The sequence below is a fragment of the Gavialis gangeticus genome, unplaced genomic scaffold, assembly GCF_001723915.1.
Source record: "Gavialis gangeticus isolate Ggan-Ray unplaced genomic scaffold, GavGan_comp1, whole genome shotgun sequence".
Taxonomy (NCBI): domain Eukaryota; kingdom Metazoa; phylum Chordata; order Crocodylia; family Gavialidae; genus Gavialis; species Gavialis gangeticus.
The window spans coordinates 65,340,936-65,358,173 of NW_017729025.1; the positions used below are offsets into that span (position 1 = coordinate 65,340,936).

Genomic DNA, 17,238 nt, shown 5'->3' on the forward strand with positions numbered 1-17,238 from the left:
AAATACCACCCACAAAATCCTTGCCTCTTTTATATCCTTGTAACTTTTTTTGTATTATGTTGAATCAGTCTTCAGAACAAAGTTTTAAGTAGCTTATTACTTGAGCATTAGGTTTTAACCTAATCAGCCTACATGGGATAGGTGTATATCCCAAAGTCTGGGTGCACAAAAAAAGTTACTATGAGAAGTTAGGCTGTGAATTTAGTGTTGGAAACTGTGCCTTAAGGCACTGTAAACTGGTGCCCTGACTTTCTTCATTGAAACTTGTTTGTAGCTGCGCCCTTTGATAAATGAAAAAGTTATGTAGTATAGCTTTAGTAGATTGACAGTGCTTAACAGTTGAAGTGATTGCACTAAGTCCATCTTTCTTTTCTTTTTCTTTTCTTTTCAATGTCTTGCAGGATGATGATGATGGCCACTTACTAGCCTTGCAGATCATCAGGGATTTGGTAGATAAAGGTGGTGACCTCTTTCTGGACCAACTTGCTAGACTTGGTGTAATTAGTAAGGTGTCAACTTTAGCAGGACCATCTTCTGATGATGAGAATGAAGAAGAATCTAAACCTGAAAAGGTAGGAATTGTCTGACATCTTTTTTTTTTAGGAAGCCATCTTTTATTTATGTATTTTTTGCAGGTTATGAGAAGATTTGTGTGGGGAAGGGGTACCACCATGTTTACATGAATCCAAGACTAGGTTTTTTTTTCCCATTTAACACTGGGGTTGGGGGAGCCCCTCATCGTGGATTTGAGTACAGGGAAGGTGGACAGGCAGCTGCAGTGACTCTAAGCTGCAGTATGGACTGAGGGTTGCAGTCAGAGCTGCTGCATCTGCCCAGCCTTGTGCTTCCGCTCCCACTCCTGCCAACGTTCCCCCCACCCCCCAAACCTGTTTATTTGTTATAAATTTATACCAAATTTATAAATTGTCCTTATATAGAATCTAATTTGGGGGGGGCTATTTTAAACTATGTGTAGTCTTGTATTTGGGTCAATGAGAAACAAGGCAAAACTTAGTAGTACTCAATACATACATTTTGTTAATTGGCTCAGCATCTTGTTTGGTAATATAATATGCTACAAAAGAAGAAATGTGAAACCCTTATCAGTTTTCTCGTCTGTAAAATGGGGACACTTGGTTTCATTAATTTACTATGAACATTCATCACTTTTTACATTGCTTTAAAAAGAAAGCACTGCAAATGAAGATGGTGAATAGATCTGTTTACAGTTGAAGAGATTTTGAAAGTAATCTTATCAAATAGCTAACAGATTGCTAAATGTTGTTATAATGGACTGCTTAAAAATAAGTGTACTGCTACATCACAACAAGACCTAAAAAATATGTATTGAGGGCATCTTGTCAGTTCCCAAATTTCACATTCCTAATCCCCCACTACTTCCAGCTAATTTCCACTGTGATTTTTATTTTGATTTATTAGATCAGCTTTGGTGATTCCCACCAGGTGATGCTAAGTAGAGAACAATCCACAACATTAAGTTGCAACATTACCTGAACTTGATATTTTTATAGTAAAATAAGAACTTTTAAAATACACAAGTCATGAGATTTGTGGACAGCAGTTTTTTGTTACATTATGATGTAACTGTGCTAATCAGTTGCTATTAAACTTTCTTCCCAACTATACGGTTGGTCTAATAAGAGATTGCATAAAATATCCTTTGCCCTTCTCAGTGTCTTTGGCAATATGACAGAGAGCTATGCCAATTAGTAGGCTTTAAATGACATTTATAATTTCGTCTAAGTGCTGTTCATTCTTCAGATTCTCACAATAAACAATCCTTTAAAAGACCCTTTTTAAAGAATTATTTCTTGTCCAGAGGTTACATTTTTTGAATGCTTAATTTCTGTGTTTAACTTTTTAAATAGCCGTTTACTTATATAATTTCATTACAGGAGGATGAACCCCAAGAGGATGCTAAAGAACTACAGCAGGGTAAACCGTATCACTGGAGAGACTGGTCAATCATTAGGGGAAGGGACTGTTTATATATCTGGAGTGATGCAGCAGCCCTGGAACTATCTAATGGTAGCAATGGATGGTTCAGATTTATCTTGGATGGAAAATTGGCCACAATGTACTCCAGTGGAAGTCCTGAAGGAGGATCAGATAGTTCAGGTATGATTTATTTTTGACTTAATGATAGACTAAATCTTGAAACTGTTAAATTTATTTATCATTTGATTTGAGCTATTCTGTTTTGCAGGAATTTGCTTACTAAATAGTAAAGGATGTAATCATATGGAAGGTGGTCAGTTACTTGTGATGCTTTTCATCAAATAGCATGTGACCATAACTTGACTTCCTTGGTGAATTGTGTTAAGTAAACGTCTTGGCAGCAAAAGTGTATTAACTTTATTTTGTTTTGATTCTTCTCCATGCATACTTACATGCCAAATGTTAAAAGCATTCAGTAGTGGCCATCCCAGGAAAAGCCAATTGAAAAGGCAATTTGTTACTTGCTTTTAGCTAGCTGAATGAAATTGCATGTGTTTGAAGACAAAGTAGTGGAAAGTTTCTTATGGGGGGTGGGAAACATTAGTCTCCTAATCCTTTATAGGAGAAAGCATTAGGCAACAGGCTATGCAATGTAAATACTTTTTGACACACTTTGTGCCCTGTGCAGAATGTTCAGACTACTTTCATGAAGAATACTGCTTTACTGCCTTTGCCAAGACAGCAGAAAAAGCCTTCCTGAGCATTTCATCTTTTCACCAGTGCAACTGTTCATGAATTTGTGAATCATCAGATGTATAATGCGTTGTGGTTTTATTACATTTCACAAGTCATTGAGAGAGAGAGAGTGTGTGTTTGTTCAGGATTGAAATAAGGTGCAAAGGTTTTATTCACTTAGTACATTCAAAGCACGGGTATCTGTGTTCTTTCTGCTGAAAGCTAATGGACTTAGTTCTTCCACCCTGAAAAAAGTAAAATCTAACATCATTTCCGCAAAGAGTTTGGAAATCCAAAGTGAGGACTATACTTTAAAAATAAAGGAATGAGAAAAGAGTTAAAATCAACAAATGCCATCCTACCCAAAAGTTGATTCATACTGCACCTTTGAGACAGATGTTTTCATAAAGAATACATAAATTACACAAGAGACTATTATAAAAAAAAAAAAAAAAAAAAAAAAAAAAAAAAAATTTTTTTTTTTTTTAGAAAAAAAAAAAAAAAATTTTTTTTTTTTTTAGAAAAAAAAAAAAAAAATTTTTTTTTTTTTTAGAAAAAAAAAAAAAAAATTTTTTTTTTTTTTATAAAAAAAAAAAAAATTTTTTTTTTTTTTATAAAAAAAAAAAAAAAAAAATCAAACAAATAACAGTCTCATGCTTTGGTTAGGTAACTTCTTATGCTTCCTAATTTCTCAGATTAATGAGAGAAGCTATATTGTATGTGTAAATTAAAGTTTTTAGATGGACTGTCTTCACCCTTCTCCATAGCTAACTTAATATAGTCAATTTTGAGTTAAGGCAACCTTAAATATTCCCCCTTGCATATAAATAGAACATTCATTAACTCCTGCAATTGTAACCGTGTAGGTAAAATGAAAAAAATTCCAAAAATTCTAGTCAGTAAAGGAAATAGTCAAGACTGTACACCTCAACATTGCATGTTTAAAAACTTTTATTTAGAGGAATAATGTACAGCTTGTGGAAATGACTATTATGAATGTGTGTGAATACTAAAGTAATGAAAAACTTGTTGCAAGAGTGTAGTGAAAGATGAGGGTCCTTTTTTAAAATTTAATCTGGGAGCATTTCATTAGGCCTTATTAAGTTTGCATTTTGTCTAGAAGTTTACCTGAAAAATACAAGCCCATCGAAATCTCATATAATAATAATAATAATAATAATAATTAATAAATCTTAAATAATTAAAACTTTAAAATTAAACATACTTAAATATGATGCATATCATAGCTTTATGATAGCATTTTACAGAAAATGAGTTTGAGTTTGATAACTAGGCAAGCTAGGTTGAAGTCACCCCAGGTAATCTTGAAAAACAGCATATTTACTCTCAAAATACAAAATGAGGTCTTCCTCTCTCCTCCCCAGTCAACATGGGTGAAAAAGCCCCTCATCTTAAATTTGTATACAAAGAAACCACATTAAATACATTGCCCATCTTTGAACTACTGCTTAAAGTAGCATGTGCTCAGTAATGGAAACCAACTAAGGATTCGATTTAAATGCAACCAGCATTGAGCATGACTATAAAACACGTGGCCCATAAGAAGCAAACATGCTGATAGGAAGCTACTATGAAGATAGATTAGTGCAAACCATCTGAATTAAATGTATGGTAGGGCCCACTGAGCACAGTCCCCCTTGGCACCAACTCTTTTTCAAGTCATGGTGAGCTACTACATTGCATACATTTCAACTTCCTCTTTGCTCCTGCAGCTGAGCTGTCTCTGTTTCCCATTTGCAATAATGCCTGTTTCTTTGCCGCCTTAAATGTCTGCAAACATCACCAAACTGGACCCCAAACAGTTCACCGAGTATCTCTCTGTTGGCCCCTCTCTTAGCATGATTATTGTGGCTCTGAAGAGCAGGGAAAAGAGAAGACGGGCATTAAAGCAGAGAACCCCATGGACCACTTCAAGCAACCACGCACTTTCTCAAACAGACAGAGGGTTGTTAAGCCTCTATACCCCACCAACCTCCCTATTAGATTCAAGGGACACCAAAAAGTTAAATCCCTCTGGACATTGGCCTACTGCCTGGCCCTGACCAGAGGCGCAAAATACCAAGAATGTAAAGTTTAACAAGTGTATTAAGACAAGAACCAACAAAACCAAACAACGGGATACAGACACGGTATACAGTACTATAAACAGTTAAACTATAGAACAGCTAAGAACCTGACGCCAGTCTCTCACCTGAGATGGCTGACTATCACCCTAGATTGCTGACAGCAGGGCAGGCCTGCTCTGCAGCCTCACACCCCTGAGGATTTCTGTGCTGTTTCCTCACATGCAGGTGAGTACTAAGCACCTCAGAAAAGGGGGAGGTGATACTTTACCTGACCAACGCAACGTGGAGAAGCAGTTGAGTGGCCAGCAAGTGCTCAGGTGATCAGGACCCTCCTGTCATTGCTCCCAAACACTGTCCCACACACTGTTCTCGCTTGCTTCACGGTTGATAAACTGGGTTCCACAAACACAAGTACTTGAATACTGAATCAGTTGTATATGCGCACACACCAGGCAAAAGAGGTTGAGAGCACAAGACAGAGCAGGTCCCAGCGAGCTCTAACTCTGTCTGACGACGATGACCCCCAAAAGCCTCCCCAGCCCCTACACTGGACAGTCCTTATAACGTCCGAACCAGGCCACCTGTCAGTTGCATGCAGATTGAATCATTACTCTCTGTCAATGCCAATCAAAGTCAATCGCAGCTAGGGCCATACAAATCAGACTATCTCAACAACCCATAATAATTCATTAAATAATGGTCCTAACTGCCACAATTCCCCTGGTTACCAGACAAACAACTAGGTACTGGTCAAACAGCTCACTGCACATGCTCAGCTTTCAGAAGTGGGTCATGACATTAAGGTTAGGAGTTCAAATGTTCTAGGATACTCCAACCTCTAGTCATCCTACACTTGTGTAACAATGCCAGGACTCCACTATCTACAGCCCCACCCTCCATGAGGTGAAGCCCTCTGTCTCATCTGCATACAAATTTTTGGAAGATCCCAGGACTCACAACCAGAGTTCCAGTCATTAGTGGGGGCCTGATTAGCACATGGATCATTTGTGGGGGGTATCTGGAGTACTGACACATACTGAGTAGTGCTGAGCTGTGAGATCACCATGGCTTGAAATGCTGCTGACTCTGCTGAGGCTCAGCTCAATGAACTGTATGGAAAATCGTGAGCCTTTTGGCTTTGGACTAATATCATGCATACTTTGTGCTTTATCTAAGTAGGTGCCAAAGTGCTACTTAAGGGTGTTTATTTAGTACTTGTGCTAAAACTTGCAACAATTTCAGAAATGGTCGCATGCATCATTTCTGGGTGAATGAAGTTTGTGGGTAATATATGCAAAATGCTATAGCTATGTTTATTTCGAAGTCAGTTTTTCAAATTTGTTCCTCACTTCTCTGTGGTATGGGACAGCAGGGTCTGACAGTAAAGAGGAGGGATGGGGCTGCAGGAGGAAGAAGTTGGGGGGCAGAGGGCAAAGGGGCTCCCTGACCTCCCAGATTTTTTTTCCCTTGTAGCAGTGGGAGAGGGACAGATTGGTGAACAGGCATTCCCCCAGATCCTGATGCAGAGTGCCCCAAGGGATGACAAGGACCAGCAGTCACAAACACCTCCAAGACCGTTTTAGGCTGGACATAAGGAAAAACTTCTTAATTGTCTGAGCCACCAAGGCCTGGAATAGACTCCCTCCAGAGGTGGTGCAGGCACCTACTCTGGCCTATTTTAAGAAATGTTTGGACACTTTTATCTTGCTGGAATCCTTTGACCCTAGTGACTTGCTGCTCCTGGGGTAGGGGACTCGACTCTATCTTCCTAGGTCCCTTCCAGCCCTAAAGTCTGAATTTCACAGATTTCATAAGGTAAATTTCCAATAAATAGATTCTATACTTGGAAAAATATATCATATTTATATTTTTTCCATATATACAATCTAATTATTTGGGGGGATTATCTTATAATTGGATTTCTCTCTTATATTCAAGTAAATACAGTATCACAGTTCTGTTTGTCTTCCGTTAAATATTTGATTTGTCCCATATAGGTCCTATAAGATTCACTTTGCTCTCCCCTCTCATAAGCAAAGAGCCTGTAGCTAGTAGAATAAGAGCAATGGCATCTCATTGGAATAACTTCATGAATTTGTAGGTCTTGAATCCAAGACACGGTTTTTTCCACATGCAACAGGAAAGAATAGAACTACTGTCACCTATATGCTGAAAAATCTGAAAAATCGAGCTATAAAGAGTTTACTGCTCTTGCAGGCTGCGGGGGTTGGAGGAAGAGCAAAGATCACTAAATATGATGCCACATCATTCCTGTGCGTGTTTATTATGGTAGAAACTGGTGTAGTAGCCTGATGGGTGCTGGGCTGCGGCAGATAGACCCTGGAAGGGACACTGACACTGTAAGGTTGAAACTTGATGATTTTTTTTTTTCTTCACATGGATCACCAGGTTCTGGGAAGTATACCAGAAGGTTTCCTGGTTGTTCGAGGTCTGATTTGCACTTATTTTCTAAAATGCCTTATTTACACAAATCGAACACTACTTTGAATTTAACCCTGCCCCCCCCCAAGTAATTAAGAGTCTATAAGTAGAAAATTTCTAAATTTGTTTTATTTTTGTAATTTTCCATGTATAAAATCTAATTATTGGAGGGTCTTCTTAAATCAACCCCCCACCACACCCCAGTGTAGCGAACAAAGTGGTGGGGGCAGATGTTGGGGAGTCAAATGGGCTGACCCCTGTCACCTCTCCCCATCTCCCACCTTGCTCCCATGTCTATGCCCTCTGTTTACCTCCCCATCTCTGCTTTACCCTCAGTTGCTGCTCCAGCTCCAAACCCTGCCTGACAAGACAGCAGTGGTAGCAGGTCCAGTCCCAGCCCAGAGTGGCTTGGGGCTGGGGCTGGGGCTGGAGCTGACCAGGTTGGGGCTAGAGCCACCATGTACTGTTCCCCGAGCTGTAATGAGGCAGGAGCTGAAGCTGTTACTGAGGGTAAGCAGGGGAAGGGGCATGTGGCTATGCCTCCAACTCTGACCCCAGCTCTGGCTCAGGTTGGAGCTGGAGCCCCAGCAGCTGACTTTCTTTCCACCTTGTACTTGAATCTAGGAAGAGTGGCTTTTTTCCCCAAGGGGGGGTCATTTTAGATTTGAGTAAATGTGGGTATAGGAAAACTTCATATTGGTGGTAGTAGTAGGACAACATTTACGTATTGGCTTTTAACATAACGAAAGTTGATTAGTTGGATTAGTTTAACCTTGTTTTGTTAGGAAATGTAACATTGAATACAAATATTAAAGTATCTTCAGCATCCTTCAAAAATGGATTGTCTTCTTTGATGTGATCATGTAGTAATACGTCACTGTTATAGGACACACCTGCAGTGGGAGAGAGTTCAGGTTATCTTAAGAGCCTTAATGTGAAACTTAGCTGGCACTGAATAAACTTTAAAAGTAATTTTGCTCTTGCCAAAATAAATTGCTTGAAATGGGTGGTGATTAAATTCAAGTGCTAAAAATTTTCTCTCTCTTTTTTTTTATTATTAGAAAGTAGAAGTGAGTTCTTAGAGAAGTTGCAAAGAGCTCGAGGCCAAGTCAAACCATCTACAACAAGTCAGCCCATTTTATCAGCACCTGGACCTACTAAACTTACTGTGGGAAATTGGTCCCTTACCTGTTTAAAGGAAGGAGAGATTGCTATTCACAATTCAGATGGTCAGCAAGCTACGATATTGAAAGAAGATCTACCTGGTTTTGTTTTTGAATCCAATAGAGGAACCAAACATTCGTTTACTGCTGAAACTTCTTTGGGTAAGTATGTAGGTATATATATTAACAGGTAAAGGAAGTACAGTACATTCAGTACATCTTGGGTATCATGCGAAATCGTGACTTTTTAAAATTGTCTTATAGGATCAGAGTTTGTGACTGGCTGGACTGGCAAAAGAGGTAGAAAACTGAAATCCAAGTTAGAGAAAACAAAGCAAAAGGTTTGTATTTATTAGAGTTCCTTCTTTTTTCACTCTACTTGCATTATGAAAAGATGCTTTCCAATTTATCAGGGCTATTTTAAGGCCTAGAGCCTTCTTTTATTTGAACTGTGCCATTAGAAAGCACACCAAAATGTCATTTCTCTTCTTATTCATACCTACGTAATATGATTTAGAAAGAGAAATTTTAAGGTTTGTTCACTAGTTTCCCATAATGTTCTGGTTTAAGCTTTTCTGAAGGTGCCCAGTTTGTTAATCAACCACAATTTTTTTTGTTTCTGTTCTCATTTAAATCGATAGAAGTTATGTAGGGCTGTCAATTAATCATGTTTCACATACATAATTAACATGTTAATTGACGTTCACATTCATTTTTTTAACACATTATTCATGCATGTGGTTTTGGAGCCCCCCCCTTGCACCTGAACAAGCCACCTGCAGCTCTGCTCCACTCCCTCACCATGGGGGCTTCGATCTGTCCCCTGCTGCACCCCTTCCCTCCCCCACTTGCCTGCTGGGCAGTGTCTGTGTGTCTGCCCCTTACTCCCAATCCATAGGTCCCCCAGCCCTGCTGCTGCCCCTTACTCGTGACCCACAGTACCCTGCATCCTACCAGGGAATGCAGGAACCCCCCTCCCCGAGCCCTAGATTCCACACACACAGCCTTCCACAGCTTCACAGATTCCCACATACAGCCCCGCACCCGCTCCCCAATCATACAAAGTACTTGCATAATTTTGCTTAATTTGTTTTTCTATGCATAATATTGAGTGTTTAACTGTGCAATTAAAATCGCAGTTAATTGTGGCCAATTTTTTTTAATCGTGATCAAATTTTTTAATTGTTTGAGAGCCTGAAAGTTATATCATTGAATACAAGTTGGAAGGAAGATCAACATATAGCTAACTTTTCCCATCCCCAGTTTCCCATCATCTGTCTCAACTTCAGTTTTAGTTAAGTTCAACAAATTGCCAGAAGTTTAAACTTGTTTAATTCGTGTTATGGTTATTATAAACAGAGCTGTAGACAGCAGTATAGATCACTAGATATTTGCATTTCATTCTTAACTCTGCTTCAGAAAATAGACTTTCTTGCTGCTTGTTAAGTTAAAATCCTAGCTATTTTTGCTGTGGCTGTAATGTGGAGAAAAACAAACCAAATGTGGTGGATTCCTAAAATGTTGATTGTAATACTGACTCCAATACTGCTCCCTATCTTCATCTCAGTTGTGTGTTAATTTTGACTTGTATATCATGAACTATTGTTTCTTCCTGCTCATTGCATCCCATAGTCATGGACGTCTTGAGCAGAACAAAACTGAAGAAAACCTAGTTGCTAGAATTCTTGGAGAACAGCAATAATTTCACATTTATTGTGGTATTATGATCAAGCATATTCATAGTACAGTTGTCTTAAATCCCTTCTGTTCTCAGTTGTCTCTTAACAAATATATTTAAAATGCTAAACTAAAATTTTAATACATTACTGCTTCTTTTAACATCAACATTTTTTTAACAAATATTGTGCCATTTTAATAGCTGTATGTGGAGAAAATTACTGGCACCTTGCAGTACTAAATGACTACATCATGTACTACCATTCTGTATATTCTCCTGCCTGTCGTTCACAGGCAACTGATTACTTGCTCCAAAAATCAGGAATGCTTTTAAAGTTCTCTATGTCTTCAAATTTTTTCTGTTCAGAGTAAGCAGAAGTGATTTGAGGCATCTATTCGAAGATGACCTTTTATGATATTGAGATCCACAAAGTTAAAAAATGATATAATTTATGAACTTTTTATATGGCTGGATATATTTTCTGGTCCTGGAAGTCTTTTCACCATCCTTATCCAGAATAAATGCATCCTGTGCTTTCTGTTGGTTTCCCATATACACCTTTTTCTGCAAGCATCTCAAGTCACTGGAATTGTATGCAGCGTTTAGAAGTTAGGCTAACTGGACCATAGTCAGATCAAATTGGGAATTTTGGCCCTTCTTTTGTAACTCCAGGAATAGCTGCAGAGTAGCCTGCCACATTCTGTCTAGTCTGCTGCTACTTTGTGTTTAGGTATGCTTTTGGCAAAGTTAAGATATCTTTCCCCTTCTTATCTTGTAAATTCACTTTCTGCACAGGCCACCCACTGGGTCCAGGACAGTAGTTTATTGTTATTTCATTGTTTTCTGCTTAAGAACACGTTGAATCTTGCTAGTTCCTGCTAATGAGCTGTTTGCAGATTTCAGAAGACTTTCTTCTAAAATCGATCTAAATGACTTGTTGGTATCCTAAAATATAAAAATAATATTTAATTCATAATTATGATTCTTGATGGTCTTTGGTAGGTACGAACTATGGCAAGAGATTTATATGATGATCATTTTAAAGCTGTTGAAAGTATGCCTCGAGGAGTAGTTGTAACATTAAGGAACATAGCAACCCAGTTAGAGTCTTCCTGGGAACTTCATACAAACAGACAGGTAAATATCACCTTTTAAACCTAAGTGCTTAAAAATCAATTAAAATTAGCATAGTAATAAATAGATTTTTAAACTGTCTTGGAAAATGTCCAGTTCCAACAAATTTATTAAGTTTGTTTGTAAAATTATTTATTCTGTTGAAACTGGTCTAAGTAAAACTTATTTTAATTAAGCATCTGAACAACTATGTTACTTTCTTATCTGCTGCTTCTCTCTCTTCCAGTGCATTGAGGGTGAAAACACATGGAGAGATTTAATGAAAACTGCTTTGGAAAATTTAATTGTGCTGTTGAAGGATGAAAACACTATTTCTCCTTATGAAATGTGTAGCAGTGGCTTGGTGCAGGCACTTCTCACAGTTTTAAATAATGTAAGTTAACTGAGTAGAAATTTTCAGAAAAATACAGATTACTTTTAAAAAGAATCAAATTGAGATATGGTACAGATTGTCAGCTGGTGTGAATGCATGTAGCTCAGGGGCTGGCAAAATACGGCCCTCAGGCCGGATCCAGCCCATGGGGGGCCCCCCCCAAAATTTAATATTTATCTGCCTCTGGGGTGAGGGGGGAGAAGAGGCAGAGGAGTACTGCAGGCGATCACCCCAGTCCTAAGGGTCAGGCCAAGCTGGCTGCTGTGGTCCTGGCACTGCAGACAAGATCCACGTGGTGCCAGAGCAGCCAGCCAGGTGGTAAAGAGGAGTGGCACTCTACACAAATGCATGTAAATCAGGAAAAAAAAATCATTCTTGGTGGGAGTTAGGGGGTGGGGCTCCCAGTTCCAGGGTGATGACCAGGGGGTGGGGTACCTGTCAAGGGGTGGGACTACCCTTGTGGCCCTCAACTGTTTGCCAAAACTCAGCAAGTGGCCCTCCACCCGAAATAACTGCCTGCCCTGATGTAGCTTCTCATGGACTTAACTTGAGTTATATAGGCTTAATTGACTGAAAATCTGGCCCATAAAATGTGTACTAACAGCAAAAGGCTTTATAGCAAATAAAGGGTTGAGTTCAAATGAATCATTAAACTAGTTGTATTGTCCAAGAATTCTGTCAATTTTCACCTTTTCCTGAATTCCTTAACTTACATTGTTTCAGCTTACAGCAATTCGCACTTGCAGTGCTCTGCCGTTTACAACCATGTTATTACTTACGGCGTTGGACCCTTGCACTTATGGCATGACAGCAACTCAGGCAGGTCACAAACGACATGCCATAAGTGTGAGGATCCAGTGCTGTAAGTAATAACGTGGTTGTAAATGGCGGAGCACCTCAAGTGCAAATCGCTGTAAGTGCCCATAAGTCTCCCCAAAGAAAGCCCTTTCCATGACCCTAATGAAGGTGTTCCTTCACCTTCTGATTAAATAAAATTAAATAGTTGATTTTAAATATGGTGTTTATGGTCATTTCTGTAAAAAGTTGGGCATCAGGCCCTTGGCTAGGAACATAACTGCCTATTATAACATTGTTATAAATATAACATTGTGACTGCTTTACGTTGTTTTACATGTTACAATTTTTTTCCTTTGTATTAGACTCTGGATTTAGATTTGAAACAAGATTGCAGTCAACTAGTAGAGAGAATAAATGTGTTCAAAACAGCATTCAGTGAAAATGAAGATGATGAAAGGTAAAATAAAAATTATGGCTTCATTTATACAAATTAAAATATGTAATTGAAAATTAAATGTGTGTATTAAACTAAAAGCCTTACCTTTTGCCTTTCATTATTTAGTCTGAGTTTTGGTCTTCCAATTATGAAATGTGGAATTAGAGTTTAAACAATGGCATTCGACTTCAAATTTGGAGTGATAACTAAGCAAGTTGGCATAATTTCCTGGGGTTTTTTTAAAATTTTAAATAACTCTTGTTTACGCTGGTTTAGTAAATGTAAAAAGGAATTTCACATTCATGAATCGCATTTTACAGTTAAATGCACATCAGTCTAAAGGCGTCTGATCACCCTATAAATATCTGACTCTAGACCCAGTATACATCCTGAAGTAGTGTTTTACTTAAACACCTGTTAAATAAAAAATAAATTAATCAAGTAAACATGCGTGATTATCATTTAAGTTTTTTAAATGTATATAATTTCTTAGTGGCTTGTTTTCCTGATCCAAATGTCTTGTCATTTTGTATTAGAAGTTCTGATTGTGCTTTTCTTCTAGACTAAAATAGAAATCGTTTTTGTTCCATGAGATATAACTAAATATGTCTCTTAAATTACTGTGGTCTAGTAATTTTTGTAATGTTTAACTGCTTCCTTTTTATAGTCGTCCAGCAGTGGCTTTAATTCGGAAATTGATAGCAGTGTTAGAATCTATTGAACGTTTACCTCTCCACTTGTATGATACACCAGGATCCGCTTATAATTTGCAGGTAACTGTCCTGTGTTATCAGAATATACTACTGAATTTAAGTATAATTGAAACCATGTTTTCTTAAAGTGGCTATGAAATTGTATAATGAATCTAACTTTGACGCATTGAAATGAAATTGTAAAGAATTAGAGAAAAATGATTTGGCCCAATTTGTTGTGGGTTTTTTTGTTTGTCTTTTGGGTTTTTTCCTTCTTATAGATTTTTCAAGACTTGGCTGTTTCATGTACTTTTGCTGAAAGTGAGCATGCAGATGTATAAAAAGGGGGTCTGCCCACTGTTCCATCTGTCTAGCAGCATTCCCCTTTCCAGATAGCAATTCACACTACTTTTATGCACTATAAACTGCATCTATATTCAGGGAGTTGCACACCACCAGTATAAATGCAGCTTTTGAATGTAGACAAGTCTTAATTGGTTTTCCTTGTGGATTTTTTTTCTTTATTGCTACAGCTTGCTAGGGAAATTTCAGTAAAGGACCCCTGGAGGAATTCTGGTTTAGCTCTTCTTTGTTAATAAACATTAGTTATTTTTACTGCGGACTCCTGGAACTGGAACTGCAAAACTCTATTTAAATATTGTTTAAACTGGAGCATTAATTTTCCCTGTTATCAGCACAACTGCTGGTCAGCATGATAGTGATTTGAGTGCACCCGTAGCTTATCTGTTTTCAAGTTATTTATAGGTCTTGTATAGGGAGGGTTTTTAGAAGGGATGGAAGAGAAGGGTAATGGAGTGACTTTGCAGGTGCTTACAGGGAGCTTCTTCCAAGCATCAGGCAGAATGGCAAAAAACAAAGATTTGTATGAGGTTGTAATAAATGATGACTAGACACTGTCATTGGTTAACTAAGCATTTCAATATTCATTGGGGATAGGGTATTCACTGGGGACAGAGAAAGATAGTGGGGATAAATCAGGCATGGCCTTGAAAGTGAAGATGCAGTAGTTGAAGCCACAGAGTAGGGGAGGAATATAGAGAGGTGACCTACTCCGAGCAACAAAAGGCATGTGTGATCCTTGCAGGAGGGTTTTGAATAGATATGGATGAAGCAATATTATATTGTTTGAAGTTAGGGAAAAGGATGTTGTGATAATTGAGATGATGAGAGACTAGAAATTATTTTTATCTGTGTGCATCTATAGGAAAGGCTGTATCTTAAACATGTTATGAAGAAGGTATTTGTGAGATGGACCTTGAAGGAGAGCTCTTGATTGATGATGCTCATTTTAGGGACCTGAGTAACAGCCAGAATGCTAGTGACATCCACTATGGCCAAGATAGGAAGAAGGAAGGAGCGCATAAAAGTTGTGCGTTGGAGCTGATAGCAAGACATTTTATGAGGAGATGTTAGAGACGGGCCAAGATTTTGGTCTGGATAGGAGATGGATATGCCTGAAGCAGAAGTAGAAAGTCACAGAATCATAGGAAAATAGATCTGGACCTTCAGAGGTCATCTAGTCTAACCCCCTCTCTCCCCCTCCCCCCCATCAGAGGTAGAATCATCTGCATCTGAAGCATTTTTTATAAATCCATTGTCTAATCTTCTTGGTCCCATGAGGAAACCAGTAAAGCCCAGAAGCCTTGGAAATACCTATAGTAAAGCATGGCAAAGATGCTCTTAGTTCATCCCTGACCAGTGTTTGTCCAATCTCTTCTTAAATACTTTCACCTCCTCTATATTCATAGAGATGGGACAATATCGGTTGCAGTCTTGTAGGATTTTTAACATTTGTATATTGATTCTATTGTGTGTTTTTTATGAGGTCATTCAAACTTAATTTCCATTCATTATTGATTTAATGGAGGTTGTTTCAGGGTGGGGAGGGGTTGAAAACTTAACAGTAGGAAAGACATGTTTTTTATCTGGTGAAATATGGTACTTTTGAATAGAAGAGTCATTTAGGATCATGGGCAACTAGGGCAGGAAGGGATCTCATGAAGTCATTTGGTCCAGCCCCTTGCTTAAGGCAGGATCATCCCTGACTAAACCATCCCAGCTACATGTCTGTTTAACCTACTCTTGAAAATTTTCAGGGATGAAGATTCCCCAGCCTCTCTACATAGGGTGTTCCAGTGCTTGATCACCCTCATAGTCGGTTCTTCTTAATCACCAACTTACTTTTCCTTAATTATTAATGTTTTGTTGTGCTCTTAGATATTAACAAGAAGACTGAGATTTCGTTTAGAACGTGCTTCTGGAGAGACATCTTTGATTGATCGAACTGGCCGAATGTTGAAAATGGAGCCTTTGGCAACAGTAGAATCTTTAGAACAATACCTCCTGAAAATGGTGAGCAGCATCCCACACACACTACGCAATGAATAGAGACTTTCTGTTTTGATAGTACTTAAGTTGTAATTGCGTGGTTTTTTTTTTCCATTCTCTAGGTAGCAAAGCAGTGGTACGACTTTGACAGGGCTTCATTCATTTTTGTCCGAAAACTACGTGAAGGCCAAACTTTTGTATTCAGACACCAACATGATTTTGATGAAAATGGGATTATTTACTGGATTGGGACAAATGCAAAGTAAGAATCTCGGGGGGGGGGGGGTGTTTGGGCAGGAGGTTGTGGGGGGGGGGGGGGGGATTTTGTTCGAAATAGTTTGTTGGCTAGTATTGTTGGATTGATTTTGAAATTTCTGTGCATTGTACCTGAAGAAGTTTACAGATCTCTGAAGCTTATTGTCTGGGATCCAATTTCTCCCTTATCAATGCAAAACAGTTCCTTAAAGCCACTATGGGACTGTGAAATGTTTGGATTGTCTTTGAATTACTGATATTTATGTAGCTATGAAGATTTTAAAGAAAAAAATGAAGTTAATTATATCCTACAGATCACCTTTTTAGTAACCTTTCGGATGCTCATTTGTTATTTAGAAGTAACAGTAATCAAATAGTTCATTTCTCTTTTTCAATTAGAACTGCATATGAGTGGGTGAATCCAGCAGCCTATGGGTTAGTAGTGGTTACATCTTCAGAAGGAAGAAATCTACCATATGGCCGTTTGGAAGACGTCTTAAGTCGTGACAGTTCAGCTTTGAATTGTCATACTAATGATGATAAGAATGCTTGGTTTGCCATAGATCTTGGTCTTTGGGTCATACCATCAGCTTATACCTTACGCCATGCTCGTGGTTATGGAAGATCTGCTCTCAGAAATTGGGTTTTCCAGGTGTCAAAGGATGGACAGAATTGGACCACCTTATATACTCATGTTGATGACTGTAGTCTCAATGAACCAGGGTATGTTGAAGAGTATTTATCTGCTTTCATAAATATGAGCACTCTTGATTAAAAATATAACTGTGTTAGACTTTAGAAACTGCATCTTTAATTCTATTTTTTCTTAATTTTTGTCAATTAGTTTGTCTGCAAGTTTAGTTCTGCATTTTGATTAATATTTTTCCTTAATGCTTTATGAATTTAAATATCTACGAGTAGCAGAGATACGAGGAAGTGATGCACTCGTGTTGTGTACAGTTCCTTGTTTTTTCCAGTCTTGTTGGATATGATCAAAGATGTTTAGTAGTATTAGAAAATGTCTTTCCATCATTCTACCCTGAGAATATAAAAGATATCTAATTTTAATTTAAAAGTAAAACTGGATTATTGTATAACTTCTAATATTTTTCATAAGCAATGGAAATAATAGGTTTG

At 38.1% G+C, this 17,238-nt stretch overlaps 1 protein-coding gene across 3 annotated transcripts in view; it reads left to right on the forward strand.

Annotated features, from left to right (window-relative positions):
* HECTD1 (HECT domain E3 ubiquitin protein ligase 1) overlaps positions 1 to 17,238 on the forward strand; it is a 127,809-nt gene that overhangs the window by 60,097 nt on the left and 50,474 nt on the right. For all 3 annotated transcript variants that reach the window (XM_019518919.1, XM_019518922.1, XM_019518920.1), the window contains exons 11-21: positions 402 to 572; positions 1,917 to 2,139; positions 8,285 to 8,548; positions 8,651 to 8,727; positions 11,067 to 11,201; positions 11,425 to 11,571; positions 12,732 to 12,826; positions 13,473 to 13,578; positions 15,736 to 15,870; positions 15,969 to 16,108; positions 16,501 to 16,824. In XM_019518919.1, the coding sequence (XP_019374464.1) occupies positions 402 to 572; positions 1,917 to 2,139; positions 8,285 to 8,548; positions 8,651 to 8,727; positions 11,067 to 11,201; positions 11,425 to 11,571; positions 12,732 to 12,826; positions 13,473 to 13,578; positions 15,736 to 15,870; positions 15,969 to 16,108; positions 16,501 to 16,824 (1,817 nt within the window). The remainder of the gene's footprint in view (positions 1 to 401; positions 573 to 1,916; positions 2,140 to 8,284; positions 8,549 to 8,650; positions 8,728 to 11,066; positions 11,202 to 11,424; positions 11,572 to 12,731; positions 12,827 to 13,472; positions 13,579 to 15,735; positions 15,871 to 15,968; positions 16,109 to 16,500; positions 16,825 to 17,238) is intronic.